At 42.2% G+C, this 19,270-nt stretch overlaps 2 protein-coding genes across 2 annotated transcripts; one reads left to right on the plus strand and one right to left on the minus strand.

The window, feature by feature from the left end:
• The first annotated feature begins 9 nt into the window (after nt 1-9).
• On the plus strand, nt 10-15,379 carry LOC134184124 (dynein beta chain, ciliary-like). The gene is made up of 7 exons (XM_062651741.1): nt 10-431; nt 486-679; nt 872-1,161; nt 2,127-2,338; nt 2,395-2,802; nt 2,925-3,385; nt 3,695-15,379. Exons 1-7 carry the CDS (start codon nt 63-65, stop codon nt 15,192-15,194), a joined length of 13,434 nt encoding a protein of 4,477 aa, XP_062507725.1. The 5' UTR covers nt 10-62; the 3' UTR covers nt 15,195-15,379.
• LOC134184126 (E3 ubiquitin ligase Rnf157-like) lies at nt 15,176-19,252 on the minus strand. The gene is made up of 13 exons (XM_062651742.1): nt 19,155-19,252; nt 18,980-19,098; nt 18,819-18,907; nt 17,244-17,360; nt 17,069-17,186; nt 16,941-17,007; nt 16,719-16,762; nt 16,609-16,656; nt 16,483-16,551; nt 16,266-16,428; nt 16,154-16,201; nt 16,043-16,095; nt 15,176-15,785 (listed from the first exon to the last, which is right to left on the minus strand). The coding sequence occupies exons 1-13, from the start codon at nt 19,237-19,239 to the stop codon at nt 15,414-15,416; spliced, it is 1,392 nt and encodes a 463-aa protein (XP_062507726.1). The 5' UTR covers nt 19,240-19,252; the 3' UTR covers nt 15,176-15,413.
• Between the last annotated feature and the right edge of the window lie 18 nt (nt 19,253-19,270).

Consider the following 19,270-nt stretch of genomic DNA (forward strand, 5'->3'; position numbering starts at 1 on the left):
CAGCCCAAACAGGCCGCGAAGTAACAACCGTTCTTGTGTTTTGCGCGTTATTGTACGTGGAAATGGCTGAAAACGACGAAGATGCGGCTGCAGATCAGTCAGATTTGCGTATGACGTTCTTGTCCGATTATGTGCTCAAAACGTTGAAGCAAAAGTCCGACCGTTGGGCTAAGATGATTTCAGTGGATGAGTCGCGGCAGTTCATCACGGACTTTCTAGATAAACCAGAATCATTGATTCTAGTTTTCTATCAGAACCAAACGGGCCAGCTGACGCCGAGCAACGACTTCCCGCCAAGCAGCAAGACGAAATCTGTCTATTTCATCAAGAAAGAGCGATCATCCATCAGCAGTCAGAACATAAAAAGCATTTTGACTTTTGGAGATCTTTCATATATTCCTTTGGAGCAGTTGTCTTCCCTCGTGGACGACGTGAGTGGTCACCATGACAACTTGGGAGCCATTGTGAGTAGCATTTCTTCCTAGGTTTTACTCCCGCTGCTAGGTAACAACAATAATCACGGGGACTGGCCTTCAGTAGTAGCGCAAGATGTCATGAGACACGTGCAGGAGCTGAAAAACAGTGTTTACGTTGTGGCGGGGCAAGTGAAAGGGAAAACTCTACTCCCACTGCCTCCTCAAACGGGACACGTAACTGAAGCAGCGGAGAGAGAGCAGAGGTGTGTTGCATGCTTAGGTGCATGCGCTAGCTCGTGCGTGTGTTCGTTTAGCGTGTTGTAACTTCAAACTTGCAGTGAGCGGTGCTGGTGATGGTGGGTGCATGTTTGTTGTAGGGTGTCAATTGATTAACGACGTATAAGACAGTATGCGTGTTGTTCATCATCTTGGTTATTTGCCTTGATGTGTTCTAGAGGCGAACCCTTTGATAAGAGTGTGATTCATGCCATTGAAACGGTGGTGATTGAATGGACTCATCAAATCAGAGACGTGTTGGTGAAGGATTCTTCTCAACCACTCTTGGAAGGTCTTAATCCATCACCGTTTGTTGAGCTGGACTTTTGGGATGCACGATACTCTAATTTGGAGTGTATTTTCGGTCAGCTCCAAGACACAAGAGTACGAAAAATGGCTGAACTGCTGGAGAGGACACAAAGCAGCTATTTCCCTGCTTTCAAGCAAATGTTTATTGATGTGAGAGCTGGTAAGTTGTAGTATTGTTAGGTGTACAACATTGAGTTGCGAGTTGTATAATGTGATTACGGGGTATCCACATTACTGGGTATCTATTTCTCAACAAGGGTGAACCTATAATACATACATGAATTAGTAATTAATAGAAAGAAGGTAAACATCAGGAACTGTCATGCCCTCAGCCCTATAGCTGGGCTCATGTGCACTACTCAGGAGAGCTCAGGGCCTGCTCCAGGTTTTGCATGAGCACCAGCTTGTAATGCCAACTGAGGTGTGGGCACCCGAAGTCTTACCAGGTCTTTAGCAGCAGCTGATGGTCAAGTCACAGCACAGCCGGTGGCCACTACCGTCTCCAGTCGAAGACCAGGTACTCATTATACTCCTGAGTCGAGAGAGGCAATTGTGTGTGAGTTCCTTGCCCAAGGAAATTACGCCTGTGCTCAATATATACACTAATAAGGCTGCCACAACTGCAAGCTGTGGACAACAGTAATCTGAATATAACCAACTTTTGCTCAGCAAACAATAAAATAAACTGCTGTAGGTGATGGAACATCTGGGACCTTTTGAAGTTCATCAAGTTTGTGAAGATGTAATGCTCTTGGGCAAAGAATTCACATAATTGTCTTTCTCAACTCAGTGAGTACCTGGTTGTTTGACCGGGACAGCAATCTGCTGACTGTAAATCAGAAGTTCATCCGCTGAGATACTGTAAATCAGAAGTTCATCCACTGAGATTCCAGGGACTGATTGCTCATACCTCAGTTGGCTTCACATGTCAGTGCTTTTGGAGTACTTGGTCCAGATCAGGAGATTGTCAGTGCAGGCCCAGGAGCGCAGCTCCTTATGTTTGCTGCTTTTGCCAGTGTGTGTGTGTGTGTGTGTGTGTGTGTGTGTGTGTGTGTGTGTGTGTGTGTGTGTGTGTGTGTGTGGTGTGAGTATTAATCATGTCGTTATGCTGCATCTGGTACCTAGCTCTTGCTGAAGCTGAAGACATCACATTGCACTTGAAGCCTCTTCGTCGTCAATTAGAAAACTTGGAAGAGGGTGACTTTTTGGATGCTGCCCAGGCATTAGCACCACTGATGAACACAGTTTGTCTTGTGTGGACAAACTCAAAGTTCTATTGTCAACCACCTAGAATTATCATTTTGCTTCAAGAGATAGGCAACCTACTCATTGAATTGGTTTGTAACTTCTAAGTTTACTACCAAGTTGATTTTATATATCTTTCATGTATTAGGCTAGGAACTATGTTGGCCCAGAAGAAATCTTTCGAATTGAGGCTGATGAAGCAAAGGAGAAAGTGAGTGAGGCATTGAAGACATGTCGCCTCTTTCGTAAACTTTACGACAACCGCAAGAACCATCTAACTGATTACTACAAAGATCGGTCGGATGCTGAAGTACGGCTATGGGACTTCGATCCATCACTAGTGTTTGCTCGCTACACAACATTCCTTGGCAGACTGGCAACCATGGAAGAGCTTTTCGATACCATTCTAGAGTTTAGTAAATTGGAAAAGATTGATTTTACGGGAATCAAAGGAAGTGGTTTGTGTACCATGGTACAACAGCTCTTTGGAGAGTTTCAAGAACATGTTGCTGTGTTTACACAGAGGTCATATGATCCTTTGGACCCACAGAATGGGGTATGTGCAATAACTATATTGTTGCTGAATGGACACAATAAGCTTAATTTATCTAGTTTGATCTGTTAATTAACTAAATTGAGACTTGGTGAGAACTTTAGTGTGATGATTGTCTTTCATAGGAATTTGTGACTGACTACAAGCAGTTCTGTGAGAGCATGTTTGATCTTGATAGTCGATTGGCTGCGATAGCTAGTCAGGCTTTTGATGACTGTTCTGGACCTTATGCTGTGTTCAAGCTTATAGATACATTTGGGTCTCTCATGGAACGGCCACTGATTCATGATCAGTTTGTTCAGAAGATGCCGGCTTTGATAGCTGCTGTTGACAAACACTTAGATCATTGCAAAGCTTTGTATGACAAGCAAATGAAGCTATTGTCAGGTGAAAATGAAGACATGGTGCCAATGAGAAACAGGAATATGCCAGTTGTGGGCGGCACTTTGTCTTGGTCACAGGAGTTGAGAGATCTGGCCGCACAGCCAATCAATAGACTCAAAGGGATGAACCATGGCACAATGGAGGGAGCAGAGGCTATGACATTGTTTAGTAAATTTGATGAAATGACACAGTTGCTTGTCCAGTGAGTTTGTTTATGTCTATGTTTTAAGTGTCTGTCTGTCTGTCTGTCTGTCTGTCCGTCAGTGTGTTGGTCTGTCTGTCTGTCTATCTGTCTGTCTATCTGTCTGTTTTTGTGTATGTATGTATGTATGTATGTGTGTGTGTGTGTGTGTATATATGTATGTATGCATTTTTTGTGTAAAATGTATGTATATATCATTATGTATGCACACATGCATATATGGTTGCTTGCCTACTTGTTGTTTGTAAGGTTGTACACTGTAGGTGTGGCCTGTTTGTCCATAAGTTTTATATTGGTGTTTGTTTGTAGACATGACCAGAAGGTTTATGAAGAGTGGGCTAGGGGTGTTGATGATGTCTCCAAAATGAATCTGGAACATCCTCTTCTCTTGAGAATGCCAGACACCAAAATCCTTAGTGTCAATTTTGACCCCCAGCTTGTCTCTACTCTGAGAGAGGTCAAGTATCTGGAAATGCGTGATGATTCATCTAGTAATGCAATACCAAAAGAAGCAGCCTCTATGTTTGCACGCAATGAAATGTATCGCAAGTATCTGTCAAATTTGGATCTGACTGTTGCTTGGTATAACAAAATTAGAGAAAGTGTTCTTGATGTTGAGCTGCCACTGATTGCTGATCAGCTGCATGAGATTGATCAACAACTGGAGCAAGCACTAACGTCACTTACATGGGCGAGTGATGGCGTGTGGGAATACATTGAAGTAACACGAGACAAAGTTCATGATCTTGAAACTCGACTGCAATCTGCTAAAAACAATGTAGAGTCAATGTTACAACAGATGGCACAATGGGCAGAGGCACCACTGTTTGATCGTAAGGATGGAAAGAAAGATACTTTGTTGGGTCTTGATGATCGAGAGGCAAGACTAGCAACTCGCTATAAAGAATTCAAGACGGCGGGAGAAAAAATTCATCAGTTGGTGTTTGATAACTTGCAGTTATTCAAGGCAGATGAAACAACAGCAATTTGGAAGAACTATGTGGAATATCTGGATGACTTAGTGCTTGATGGGTTTTTTACTGCAATTCATTGTTCGCTGTCTTTCTTCTTGGAAAACACCGATGTCTCAAAGGGATCATTGGTAGCTCCTCTGTTGGAAGCAAAACTGGAGCTTCAAGTTCCAGATCTGGTCTTCTCACCTTCACTTGAATATGGAACTCAAGATGGATTTTATGAACTTGTTGAAAGTCTTGTCCAGGATGTTTTTCATATAGCATCACTTGTACCAAGGGTAGCCAAGCACAGTGGCATGGAGCATTATCAGGCAGATGTTGAAGATATGTTGGAACTGAGCGAGATGAAAGGTGACCTCATGGATCGATGCCAGAATGTGATTAACAAGGCACTGGAGTTTCGTAACTCTTTTGACTCATACTCATATTTATGGGTTGATGACAGGAAAGAGTTCTTGGAACAGTTTCTTCTTTATAATCATGTTCTTACAGCTGAAGAAATGGAACAGTGTGGGGAGGAGGGAGTGCCTACAAATCCACCTACACTACAGCAATTCAAGGAACAAATCGACACGTATGAGAAAATCTATGTTGAGGTAAGCGAGATGGAACAAATGAGTTTTTTTGACCAGTGGTTCCGAGTGGATGCAAGGCCCTTCAAACAGGGTTTACTAAATATTGTCAAACGGTGGTCACTGATGTTTAAGCAACATCTTATTGAGCATGTAACACAAAGTTTGAATGACCTAGCTGCATTTGTCAAGACAACTGGCAAAGGTTTATCAAAGCAAGTGAAAGAACGAGACTATGAAGGGCTAGTTGAATGCATTGGACATCTAATGGCTGTACGTGATAGGGCTGCAAAGACTGACAACATGTTTGAGCCCTTGAAAGAGGAAATTGACTTGTTGAAGACATATGATCAAGAAATGTCAGAGGAAGTGCATACATTGTTGCAGGAACTCCCAGAACAGTGGAATAACTTGAAGAAGGTTGCCACAACTATCAAACAAACTGTCGCTCCTTTGCAAGCAACTGAGGTGGCTGTCATACGACGCAAGTGCACAGGATTTGATCTCAAGCAACACGACTTCAGAGAGAGGTTCCGTAAAGTAGCTCCACTGACATACAACTCAACAGATGTGTATGCTCGACTAGACAAACTGAACATAGAAGTGCTAGAAATGGAGCAAGAGTGTGAGCAGCTGCAAGAGTCATCTACTTTGTTTGAAGTTAATACACCTGACTACAAGCAGCTAAAGGCTTGTCGCCGCGAGGTTATTATGCTAAAGCAGCTGTGGGATACAGTTGATTTGGTATGCAGCTGCATTGATGACTGGAAGACAACTTTGTGGCAAGACATTAATGTTGAGACCATGGACATAGAATTAAAGAAGTTCATGAAGGACATTCGCACACTTGACAAAGAAATGCGTGCTTGGGATGCTTTCACTGGAATAGATTCAACAGTCAAAAATATGGTGACTGCACTTCGAGTTGTAGGTGAACTACAAAACCCTGCAATTAGAGATAGGCACTGGCAACAGCTAATGCAAGCAACCAAGGTGCATTTCATCATGTCTGATCGAACAAACTTGGCTGACCTTCTCTCGCTGAATCTTCATAACTTTGAAGATGAAGTGAGGAACATTGTAGACAAAGCAGCAAAAGAGCTCAATATGGAGAAGGTACTGAAAGAATTGGATGCCACATGGTCAACCATGGAGTTTGAACATGAGGAACATGCTCGTACAGGGCTACTGATGCTGAAGTCAAGTGAAGAACTCATTGAAACATTAGAAGACAACCAAGTGCAGCTGCAAAACATGATAACGTCTAAATACATTGCCTTTTTTCTTGAAGATGTGTCTGGATGGCAGAAGAAGTTATCTACAGCTGATTCTGTCATCAACATTTGGTTTGAGGTCCAACGGACGTGGTCTCATCTGGAAAGCATCTTTATAGGGTCGGCTGATATTCGGAATCAATTGCCAACTGATTCCAAGCGCTTTGATGGCATTGATGAAGATTTCAAAATTTTAATGGCTGATGCTGCAAGTACTCCTAATGTGGTTGATGCAACAAACAAGCCAAAGCTTTTTGAGAAACTGGAAGACATACAGAGTCGACTAGCTATATGTGAGAAGGCCCTGGCTGAATATCTGGAGACAAAGCGCCTTGCATTTCCTCGATTCTATTTTGTGTCTCCTGCTGACTTGTTAGATATTCTGTCGAAAGGCAACCAACCGAAAGAGGTAGCTCGGCATCTTTCCAAACTATTTGACAACATGGCAAAACTTAAATTTCAAGATGAAGAAGAACCAGGCAAGGAAACAAAGGTTGCAGTAGCCATGTACAGTAAAGAAGGTGAATATGTTCCATTTGATGCTTCATGTGACTGTGTTGGTCAAGTGGAAGTTTGGCTTAATCGCCTAATGGATACCATGCGTTCTACTGTTCGACAAGAGCTCTCTGACGGTGTTGTGTCATATGAGGAGAAGCCTCGTCACCATTGGTTATTTGACTATCCAGCTCAAGTTGCTCTTTCTACAACACAAATCTGGTGGACAACAGAAGTAAATATTGCCTTCAGTCGACTGGAAGAAGGATATGAAAATGCACTAAAGGACTACAATAAGAAACAAGTCACTCAACTTACTGATTTAATTGGCATGCTTCTTGGTGACCTGTCAAAAGGAGATCGTCAAAAAATTATGACGATCTGTACTATTGATGTGCATGCTCGTGATGTTGTGAGTAAGATGATCCAGCAGAAGGTAGAAAACTCACAGGCATTTCTTTGGCTCAGTCAGTTGAGGCATCGGTGGGATGATGCTCAGAAGCATTGCTTTGCTAATATTTGTGATGCTCAGTTTAAATACTCATATGAGTATTTGGGTAATACAGCTCGTCTTGTCATTACACCACTCACAGATCGTTGCTACATCACGTTAACACAGTCTTTGCATTTGACAATGAGTGGAGCTCCAGCAGGACCAGCAGGAACAGGAAAAACAGAAACTACAAAGGATTTGGGTCGTGCACTTGGCATTATGGTGTACGTATTCAACTGCTCAGAGCAAATGGATTACAAATCTATTGGTAACATTTACAAGGGTCTTGCACAAACAGGAGCTTGGGGATGTTTTGATGAATTTAACAGAATCTCTATTGAAGTGTTGTCTGTTGTAGCTGTGCAAGTAAAGACAATTCAGGATGCCATTCGGGACAAAAAGCAGAAATTTTTGTTCCTTGGTGAAGAAATTCGTCTTACACCAACTGTTGGGCTTTTTATTACAATGAATCCAGGATATGCTGGTCGTACAGAGTTACCCGAAAACTTGAAAGCTCTATTTCGTCCCTGTGCCATGGTAGTACCTGATTTTGAACTCATTTGTGAAATCATGTTGGTTGCTGAAGGTTTTATTGATGCTCGTCTTCTTGCTCGTAAATTTATCACTCTCTATACACTTTGTCGGGAGTTGCTGTCAAAGCAAGATCACTATGATTGGGGCTTACGAGCCATCAAGTCAGTACTGGTTGTAGCTGGTGCTCTAAAGCGTGGTGATCGTGGCCGACCAGAGGATCAGGTACTGATGCGAGCTTTACGTGATTTTAACTTGCCAAAGATTGTTTCTGATGATGTGCCTATTTTTATGGGTCTTATTGGTGACCTTTTTCCAGCTTTGAATGTTCCAAGGAAGCGAGATGAGGAATTGGAGGTATTAGTCAAGAAATCTGCCCAGGAGTTAACATTACAACCAGAAGACAACTTTGTTTTGAAGGTTGTGCAACTGGAAGAACTTCTAGCTGTTCGTCATTCTGTATTTGTGCTGGGAGGTGCTGGATCAGGTAAAACTCAGGTAATTAAGACACTGAACAAGACTTACCAGAACAGAAAGTGGCGGCCACACCTGTGTGATATGAATCCCAAGGCTGTTTCCCCGGCTGAGTTGTTTGGCTGTATCAATCCTGCGACACGAGAATGGAAAGATGGCCTCTTGTCTACAACTATGCGTGATCTTTCCGGTATTGCCAATGACAGCCCCAAATGGATTGTTTTAGATGGAGACATTGACCCAATGTGGATTGAGTCACTTAACACAGTCATGGATGACAACAAGGTGCTTACTTTGGCCAGCAATGAACGGATTCCACTTACCCCATCTATGCGTCTGGTTTTTGAAATTGGCCACTTGAAATATGCTACCCCAGCCACAGTTTCAAGAGCTGGCATACTCTTCATCAATGCTAATGATGTTGGCTGGAACCCATTTGTGACCAGTTGGATTGACAAACGTGAAGCTCAAGCTGAGAAAGCAAATCTAATTATTCTCTTTGAGAAGTATGTACCCACATGCTTAGATACACTTCGCACTCGGTTCAAGAAGATTACACCTGTGACTGACTTTAGCATGGTTCAGACTCTTTGTTACTTGCTTGAGTGTTTTCTCACGCCACAGAATACTCCTCAAGATTGCCCAAAAGAGTGGTTTGAACTCTACTTTGTCTTTGCTGCTGTATGGGCATTTGGCGGCTCAATGTTTCAGGACCAATTGGTTGATTACCGGGTTGAATTCACTAAGTGGTGGGTAACTGAATTCAAAACAGTAAAATTCCCATCGCAGGGCACTGTCTTTGATTACTTTCTTGATAACGAAACAAAGAAATTTCTTAGCTGGCAAGACAAAGTGCCAAAGTTTGAGTTTGATCCAGACATGCCACTTCAGGCTTCTCTGGTGCATACTTCAGAAACGACTCGCTATCGGTTCTTTATGGACCTGTTGATGGGCAATATGAGACCAGTCATGCTGGTTGGTAATGCTGGCTCGGGAAAGACTGTACTGGTACAGGACAAATTGTCTGGCCTTGATGAGGATTTCCTAGTGTCAACTATCCCATTTAATCACTACACTACAGCTGCTATGCTGCAAGCTGTTATGGAGAAGCCACTGGAAAAGAAAGCTGGTCGCAACTATGGTCCTCCTGGTACCAAGAAGCTGATATACTTTATTGATGATATGAACATGCCAGAAGTGGATACTTATGGTACTGTATCTCCCCACACACTGATTCGGCAGCACTTGGATTATCATCATTGGTATGATAGACAGAAGTTGCAGCTTAAAGAAATCCGTAATGTCCAATATGTAGCCTGTATGAACCCCACTGCAGGCAGCTTCACCATCAATCCACGCCTTCAGCGTCATTTCAGTGTTTTTGCTGTTAGTTTTCCTGGCACAGATGCATTAAGAACTATTTACCAAACAATACTTACTGGTCATTTCAAGACAATTGGTGTTTCAAAAACTGTTACCAAAATCATCGAGAAAGTGGTTGATACAGCTTTGCAACTTCATTCAAAAATTGCAAGCACATTTCTACCTACTGCCATTAAATTCCACTACATTTTCAACTTAAGAGATCTGTCCAACATATTCCAAGGCCTGCTGTTCAGCTCTGGAGATACTCTCAAGGCACCCATTGATGTTGTGAGACTTTGGCTACACGAATCTTGTAGGGTGTACAGAGACAAGCTAGTTGATACCAAGGACATGGAGGCATTTGACAAACTTCAGCTGGAAGTGGTTAAGAAAGGATTTGAAGACATAGATGAAGAGAATCTTAAATTAGATCCATTGATTGTATGCCACTTTGCTCAGGGTATAGGCGAACCAAAATATTCGCTTGTTGGTGGATGGGAACCACTGAAAAAGCTGTTAGAGGAAGCTTTGGACAACTACAATGAAGTTAATGCTGTCATGAATTTGGAATTGTTTGAAGATGCCATGACTCATGTTTGCCGTATCAATCGTATCTTGGAGTCCCCACGAGGTAATGCTCTCCTTGTAGGTGTTGGTGGCTCTGGGAAGCAATCTCTTACTAGACTAGCTGCTTTTGTTAGCAGCCTGGAAGTGTTCCAAATCACTCTTAGAAAAGGTTACTCGTCAGCTGATCTAAAGACTGACTTGGCCCAGCTTTATATAAAATCTGGATTAAAAAACATTGGAACAGTCTTTCTCTTGACTGATGCACAAGTTCCAGATGAGAAGTTTCTTGTACTTATAAATGATCTACTTGCTTCTGGTGAAATTCCTGATTTGTTTGTTGATGATGAACTGGAGAGCGTGATAGCTGGTGTGCGCAATGAGGTAAAAGGATTAGGTCTACAGGACACCCGTGAGAACTGTTGGAAATTCTTCATTGATCGAGTGAGGCGGCAACTAAAGGTTGTGCTCTGCTTCTCACCTGTTGGTTCCACCCTTCGAGTTAGGGGAAGGAAATTTCCAGCAGTTGTCAATTGTACTTGTATTGATTGGTTCCATGAGTGGCCAGAAGAGGCTCTTCAGTCTGTCAGTTATCGATTTCTAAGTGAAGATGAGCTGATACCAGCTGATCTCCGTCAACCAATTAGTCAGTTCATGGCTTTTGCTCATACTAGTGTTAATGAGGCAAGTAAGATGTACTTGGCAAATGAGCGTCGATACAACTACACAACTCCAAAGAGTTTCTTAGAACAGATCAAATTGTATCAGACTTTACTGAAGAAACAAGCAGTGGAACTGCAGCAAAAGATGGACAGGTTAGACAATGGTTTGCAGAAACTGCAGAGCACTGCATCACAGGTAGATGATCTGAAAGCTAAATTAGCCACACAAGAAGTAGAATTGACACAGAAAAATGAAGATGCTGATAAGCTTATTCAGGTTGTCGGAGTTGAGACTGAGAAAGTAAGTAAGGAAAAGAAAATAGCAGATGACGAGGAAGAGAAGGTGGCTGCTATTAACAAAGTAGTATCTGAAAAGCAGAAGTCCTGTGAAACAGATCTAGCAAAGGCTGAGCCAGCTTTAAAAGCAGCAGAAGAGGCTCTAAACACACTGAACAAGAACAATCTAACTGAGCTGAAATCTTTTGGTCAACCTCCTCCTGCAGTGGTCAATGTTGCTGCTGCTGTGATGATGTTGATGGCACCTGCAAGTAAGATTCCAAAAGATAGGAGTTGGAAGGCAGCTAAGCTGATGATGGCTAAAGTTGATGCATTCTTGGACGCTCTCATCAACTTTGATAAAGAGAACATTGCTGATTCCAATCTAAAGGCAATACAACCATACTTGGACAACCCAGAATTTCATCCTGATTTTATTCGCTCTAAATCATTTGCTGCAGCTGGTCTTTGTGCTTGGGCAATAAATATAGTCAGTTTCTACAGAGTTTTCTGTGATGTTGAACCCAAACGTATTGCATTGGCAGAGGCCAATGCTGATTTGCAGGCTGCTCAAGAAAGACTTACTGGAATCAAGGCAAAGATAAAGGAACTCGATGAGAACTTGGCATGCTTGACTGCCAAGTTTGAAAAAGCTACTGCTGAAAAGCTCAAGTGTCAACAAGAAGCTGAGTCAACAGCATTGACAATCTCATTAGCCAATCGTCTTGTCAATGGTTTGGCATCAGAGAATGTTCGTTGGGCTGAGTCGGTGAAGCATTTCAAAGAGGCTGAGAAGACTCTACCAGGAGATGTTTTGCTGATCACAGCGTTTGTCTCTTATGTTGGCTGTTTTGGTCGCCGCTACCGGTTATCACTGATGGAAGAGAAGTGGATACCCCATATCAAGTCAAGCACAATTCCAACTACTGATGGTTTAGATCCACTTACTCTACTTGTTGACGATGCTACTGTTGCTGGTTGGAACAATCAAGATTTGCCTAGTGATCGCATGTCTACTGAGAATGCTACCATCATGACAAACTGTGAACGCTGGCCATTGTTGATTGATCCACAGTTGCAAGGCATCAAATGGGTGAAAAATCAGGGTGGTAGCGAGCTAAGAGTTGTACGTCTAGGTGCACGAGGATATCTAGATACCATAGAACGAGCTGTTTCCAATGGTGAAACTGTATTGATTGAAAACATTGGTGAATGGGTTGATCCAGTTTTGGATCCAATTCTGGGCCGAAACACTATCAAGAAGGGTCGCTATATTAAAATGGGAGACAAGGAAGTTGAGTATAGTTCTAACTTCAGACTCATTCTACATACAAAATTGGCTAATCCACACTACAAACCTGAGATGCAGGCACAAACAACTCTTATAAACTTTACTGTAACAGTTGATGGTTTGGAGGACCAACTCCTAGCTGATGTAGTGGCGAAGGAAAGACCAGACTTGGAAGAGACAAAGGACAGATTGACAAGACAACAGAACCAATTCAAAATTGAGTTGAAAAAATTGGAAGATGACTTACTTGCTCGCCTGTCTGCTGCAGGAGGTAATTTCCTTGGTGATACAACTCTGGTTGAGAACCTTGAAACTACAAAGAAAACTGCAGCTGAAATTGAAATACAGGTTAATGAGGCACAGGCGACTGAAGAGAAAATCAACACAGCTAGAGAAAATTACAGACCAGCTGCAGCTCGTGCTGCCATGGTCTACTTTATTCTTAACGATCTAAACATAATCAATCCAATATATCAGTTCTCACTGAAAGCATTCAAGGTTGTATTTATGAAGGCCGTTGAACTGGCAGAGAAGTCTGATGATGTGAAGCAGAGAGTTGAAACATTGATTGATGCTATTACTTATAGTGTGTTTGTTTACACAGCACGTGGCTTGTTTGAACGTGATAAAATTATATTCACAGCTCAACTTGCTTTCCAGGTCTTGCTAAAGAAGAAGGATATCAATCCTATTGAGCTGGACTTCCTATTAAGGTTTCCTGTTGTGCTAAATGTTGTCAGCCCTGTTGACTTTCTCAACAACACTTCATGGGGTGGAATTAAGGCTCTTTCAGCCATGGAGGAATTTCGAAACTTGGATCGTGATATTGAAGGGTCAGCTAAACGTTGGAAAAAGTTTGTTGAAAGTGAGGGCCCCGAGAAGGAGAAGTTCCCACAAGAATGGAAGAACAAGAGCCCTTTGCAAAAGCTTTGCATGATGCGTGCCTTACGTCCTGACAGGATGGTTTATGCAGTAAAGATTTTTGTGGATGAGAAGCTGGGATCTAAGTATGTAGAATCAAAACCGGTTGAATTTGCAAAGTCTTATGAAGAGAGTGGGCCTGGAACACCCATTTTCTTTGTACTTTCTCCTGGTGTTGATCCTCTGAAGGATGTAGAGGCTCTTGGTTTGAAACTGGGATTTACAATTGACAATGGAAATCTAAAGAACATATCACTGGGACAGGGTCAGGAAGTGGTTGCTGAGAATGCATTGGATGTAGCAGCCAAGGAGGGTCATTGGGTTATCTTGCAAAATATTCATCTTGTTGCAAAGTGGTTGGCAACTCTGGATAAGAAACTGGAATCATATAGTGTAGGAAGCCATGAGGCATATCGTGTCTACATCTCTGCAGAACCTGCGGCAACCCGAGATGCACACATCATTCCCCAAGGAATTCTTCAAGCGTCAATTAAAATCACAAATGAGCCTCCGACTGGAATGAAAGCCAATGTGGTGAAGGCACTAAACTGCTTCAATCAGGATACACTAGAGATGTGTGCAAGAGAAACAGAATTCAAGAGCATTCTATTCTCTCTGTGCTACTTTCACGCTGTAGTGTCAGAGAGGCGAAAGTTTGGTGCTCAAGGCTGGAATAGACCATATCCTTTTAATGTTGGTGATCTAACTATCAGTGCTAATGTACTGTACAACTACTTGGAAGCTAATCCCAAGGTTCCATGGGATGATCTGCGGTACTTGTTTGGTGAAATTATGTATGGTGGCCACATCACAGATGACTGGGATCGTCGACTGTGTAAGACTTATTTGGGAGAGTATGTTCGACCTGAAGTGTTGGAGGGAGATGCAAATTTGGCTCCTGGATTCCCGCCACCTCCTAGCTCTGACTTTGTTGGGTATGTGCGATATGTAGAAGATGTTCTTCCTCAAGAGAGCCCGTACCTGTATGGGCTCCACCCTAACGCTGAGATTGATTTTCTGACAACTACATCAGAGAACCTGTTTAGAACAGTTCTAGAGATGCAACCACGTGATTCTAGTGGGGAAGGCGCTGGTGGAGCTACACGTGAAGAGGTAGTGAAGCAAATATTGGATGAGACTTTGGAGAAGTTGCCTGAAGAGTTCAATGTGCCTGAGCTAATGGCCCGTGCTGAGGATAAGACTCCATATGTTGTTGTGGCATTCCAAGAATGTGAACGAATGAATACTCTCACAAGAGAGATACGTCGATCATTAAAAGAGTTAGACTTGGGCTTGAAAGGTGAATTGACCATCACATCAGACATGGAGAATTTACAAAATTCACTCTACCTTGATTCTGTCCCAGAGACATGGGCAAAGCGAGCTTACCCTTCACTCTATAACCTCAGTATATGGTACAGAGACTTGCTGAACAGAATAAAGGAGTTAGAAAGCTGGGTTGCTGATTTCCAAATGCCAACTGCTGTGTGGCTTGGTGGACTGTTCAATCCCCAATCATTCCTCACTGCTATCATGCAGTCTATGGCAAGAAAGAATGAGTGGCCACTTGACAAGATGTGCCTTCAGTGTGATGTGAGTAAGAAGCAAAAGGAAGATTTCACCAGTGCCCCTCGAGAAGGGGCCTATGTGCATAGCTTGTACATGGAAGGAGCCCGATGGGACACCCAGACAGGCATGATACAGGATTCAAAGCTCAAAGACCTCACACCGGCTGTACCAGTCATATTTGTTCGCGCTATACCAGTTGATAAGCAAGAAACAAAGAATGTGTATGAGTGTCCAGTTTACAAGACTAAGCAACGTGGCCCGACGTTTGTGTGGACATTCAACTTGAAGACCAAGGAAAAACCAGCCAAATGGGTCATTGCTGGAGTTGCTCTTTTGCTCAGTGCTTGAATTGTTGCATACTCATAACTTTACAATAGCACTTAGCATGTGTTTGTTTACATGTCATGTACCTTCATCTAAACTATAAAAACCCACATTTGTAATTGAACTAGTGTCTTTTCATATGTAATCTACGTAGTCTTGCTATTGATGGACATTAAGAATCTATCTACAACATAACTGGTGACATGTCACATATGCATTTGTATCAGTACAACAATAACATGCTTACACATTTACAACAGACTCATCCTCTTCTACCACAGATGGCATTTCAGTGATGTCAACTTCCAGTCTGTTGGTACTTGCAATGGATGGAGATGAGGATGTTTCGTCGCTGTGAGTAGGTGTTCCTGGAAGAGACACTTCCAAAAGAGGTTGCATAGATCCAGCAGGAGTTAGCTCTATAGCAGTTGTGCTCAATGATCCCTCTTCCTGTATTTGTCCATCATCAATTCCAGTACCAACATCAGATTGTGACAGTTCACGATGTTCAGGTGATTGTATCATGGCAGATGTACTACAGTTGTTAAGAGCTTCCACCAATGGCACAGGATTATACTTCATCTGTCTTGATCCTGCATTTTCTGCATCTTCACTCTTAACGCACCAACAATATTACATTTACTAACAGTCCTCTGTTCCAACTCTAGACTATAATGCAAAGCAACTGCCAACGGGCAATTGCTGTAATCTTTTGTCAAGGCATTTTGAAATGCCACAAGTAATGAAAAGCCAGCAATAATTTTATATTACAATTTAATATTTCACAGTTGGAACAGAGAACAGTCAGTAAATCAATACCAACTGAGAACTCTTCACCAAATTATTACTGTCAGACAACACATTTTACAAACCACTGTCGCTGATGCCGTCTGTACTGCCTTCAGCTGTAATAATGCCTTGAAAGCTACAGCAATATAGTTAGAAATGATCAGAGATCTAACCTGATGAGTGTTTACACTTACGTTGACGACAAATTGGGCAATTGTTGGCTCTGTACCTCAACGACTCCGCTACAAACAAATTGCTGAGTCAGAGACACCACATTAGTCCATTTAATGTCATGTTAGGTCATACCACACTCGTGACACACACAGAGGTGCCGGCATGGCAGAAAAAACGTATCCTTTGGTTCTTCCATACAAATTAAACATTCAGCACCAGTCTGAGATGTTACATCATCGTCATCGTCATCATCATCATCATCAACATCCTCTTCATCTTTGTTTGTCTTGTAGGACTACAAGAGTGAGGTCACAATGTGTCAAGTTTCAGTCTATATTATATTGTAAACCTTAGCTGCTTTCTGTCCTTTGTTTTCCAGTCCATATATTTCTTGTAGGACAAACAGACATCCATCAATCTAGAGGTAGGTATGTAACCATCATAATTGGAATCGTCCCCATGCATTTAAATGTACCATCTGCTTTTGTTTGATTGTTTTGACAATGTAAGTGCCATCCGATGCCTAAACAGACAATTCTGTCACAAAATGAAACAAACCCCATCCCTGTTTCTTGCACTCCATACCTTGTCAAAGCTGCCAATCAGCGCATGAGAATGTCCTTTGTTTTCTACAATAGAATGGTACATGTTGAAATCACCACGTGTGCTTAACTTACACACACACACACACACACACACACACACACACACACACACACACACACACACACACACACACACACACACACACACACACACACACACACACACACACACACACACACACACACACACACAGTAACTCACCAGTATCATCTGCCTCAATATGTATGACAAGAGGATATAAGTCTGGCCTTTCTTGATCAAATGATAACTAAATAAACCAAGCTGACAATCTCTTGTCATACGTCTCACAGACAAGAAACAACACAAACCTCATTCTCTGGAAATGATTTTGGTTTTAGCAAACAACTTGGCTCCTTGAACACTTGGCCAGACCCTCTCTTGTAAGGAAATGATTTGGATTTCATTTGTAGTGATTTGGGAGAGTACCTACACCAATGGTTGTGATCACTCGCACTACAAATTTCACACTGTGTCAGTTCATACTGCAAGTAGCCATCAGTAGTAACGTCCTCCGTAGCAAGGTAGTAAAAGGTAATAAGACACTTAACATCAGCATCAAAGACGAACTCCAAGTTGTAATCGTTTTCATTCCCTTGAACTCTACACAATCACACCCTTAGTCACATTTTGATTGCCCCTTACTTCCTGTGTTTCTGCCTGCCTACTTACCTACGTAACTGTGTGTGTGTGTGTGTGTGTGTGTGTGTGTGTGTGTGTGTGTGTGTGTGTGTGTGTGTGTGTGTGTGTGTGTGTGTGTTGGCTTACAAATTATTATAAAAAAGACAGAATGTTTGTTTCAACCTGCTCCAGGAGCAGAAACAACAGCTGATATCTTTGTTTCTGGAGAAGCATTAAAGAAAGTATCTACATTTTCTTATCTTGGTAGTGTCATCACTGATGATTGCACCGTAAATAATGACATTGCTACACGCTTGCAAAAAGCAAACAAATCATATGGTGCACTTCAAAAAAGGCTGTGGAGTCAAAGAGGTATCAAAGTAAAAACTAAAATCAAAGTATACAAGGCAATCGTTCTTACAACTCTTTTATATGGGTCACAATCATGGACGCTTTACAGGAGAAACATTAAAGAACTTGAAAAACTCCATCTTCGTAGTCTGCGTCATATCTTGCGAATTCATTGGAGTGAAAGAGTGTCAAATAGTGAGATTCTGAAACGATTTGGTATGACAGGGATTGAATGTATGATAACAAAACAACAATTACAATGGGTCGGTCATGTCACAAGAATGAATGACAGAAGGCTACCAAAACAAGTGTTCTATGGACAGTTGTTAAATGCCAAGAGAAGAACTGGTGGCCAAAAACTTAGATATAAAGACATGCCGCGTCATCATCTGCAGAATGTGGGCATCAATCAGAACAATTGGGAGTCACTGGCGTCTGATTGTTTGGTTTGGAGGAAGAAAGTGTCATCTGGTCTGAAGAAGTTTAAGGATGAGAGAACGAAAAAAATTAGAAGAACGACGACACACACCAGCAAATGGCTCAAGGAGTAATTACAAGTCAATATGTATGCGCCATCTGTCATTGCGATTGTCATTCTCGTATTGGTCTCTATGCACATGAACAAGCACACAAGCGATGGTTGAATTCTAATCAGTAGAGAAGTTGTGAACTCATACACGAGTAGCGGACAATGAATGAATGAATGAATGAATGTGTGTGTGTGTGTGTGTGTGTGTGTGTGTGTGTGTGTGTGTGTGTGTGTGTGTGTCCGTCCCTTGTCGTTCCCAGATTCTCTCTTCTCAGTGTAACAAGAACGACGCTACATCGAGAGAGAATCTGGGAACAACTAAGGCAGAGTGTGAAACTGGGTCGAGTCTACAGATTCTGTATGACTAGTAAATGTTCATGTAACACTTGTATTTGAGCGAACTAGCCACCCTTGAATACACTTGAGTGCCTAACACACTGTTACACGAATGGTTAGTACACAGTAGTTGTCGAATTACACACAATTGAAAATAAACTACGTATTGTGTGTACTGTAGTACGTCCATCTGTCTGTCTATCTGTCTGATGTTGGCTTCTTACTTGACAAGCTTTACTGTGTCCTTTCTGATGTTAATCAAGCTTTGCATAGTTCTAGTTGGCTCTCCCACTGGCGGTACTGGATACGGAAACTGCCAAATAGCCGTCACACATTACTCACGACCTTATTATCATCTCCTACATCAACTGTCTCTACTAGATACCCGAGTTGGGCGTCTTCCCAAAAAATTTAAGTCATTATTATCGCCGAAAAGGTAACCCTCTGGCTGCGCAGTGTCAAACCACTCGCCTCCCATTCGGAAACGACTGGCAAAGTACGTACCTACAGCAAATAACCTAAATTTACTCAATTAAAAACTTTTAGAAAATTCAAGCTACCTGTAGGCGGTGGATATCGATAAGGGTTTGCCCCTCGTTCCACTTGTTCTACGTCCTGGTTCCTGCCACTAAACCACTGGCCCATGTTCACGTATACAAACACGCATGCGCAGTCT

Source organism: Corticium candelabrum, chromosome 9 (genome assembly GCF_963422355.1).
Source record: "Corticium candelabrum chromosome 9, ooCorCand1.1, whole genome shotgun sequence".
Classification (NCBI taxonomy): domain Eukaryota; kingdom Metazoa; phylum Porifera; class Homoscleromorpha; order Homosclerophorida; family Plakinidae; genus Corticium; species Corticium candelabrum.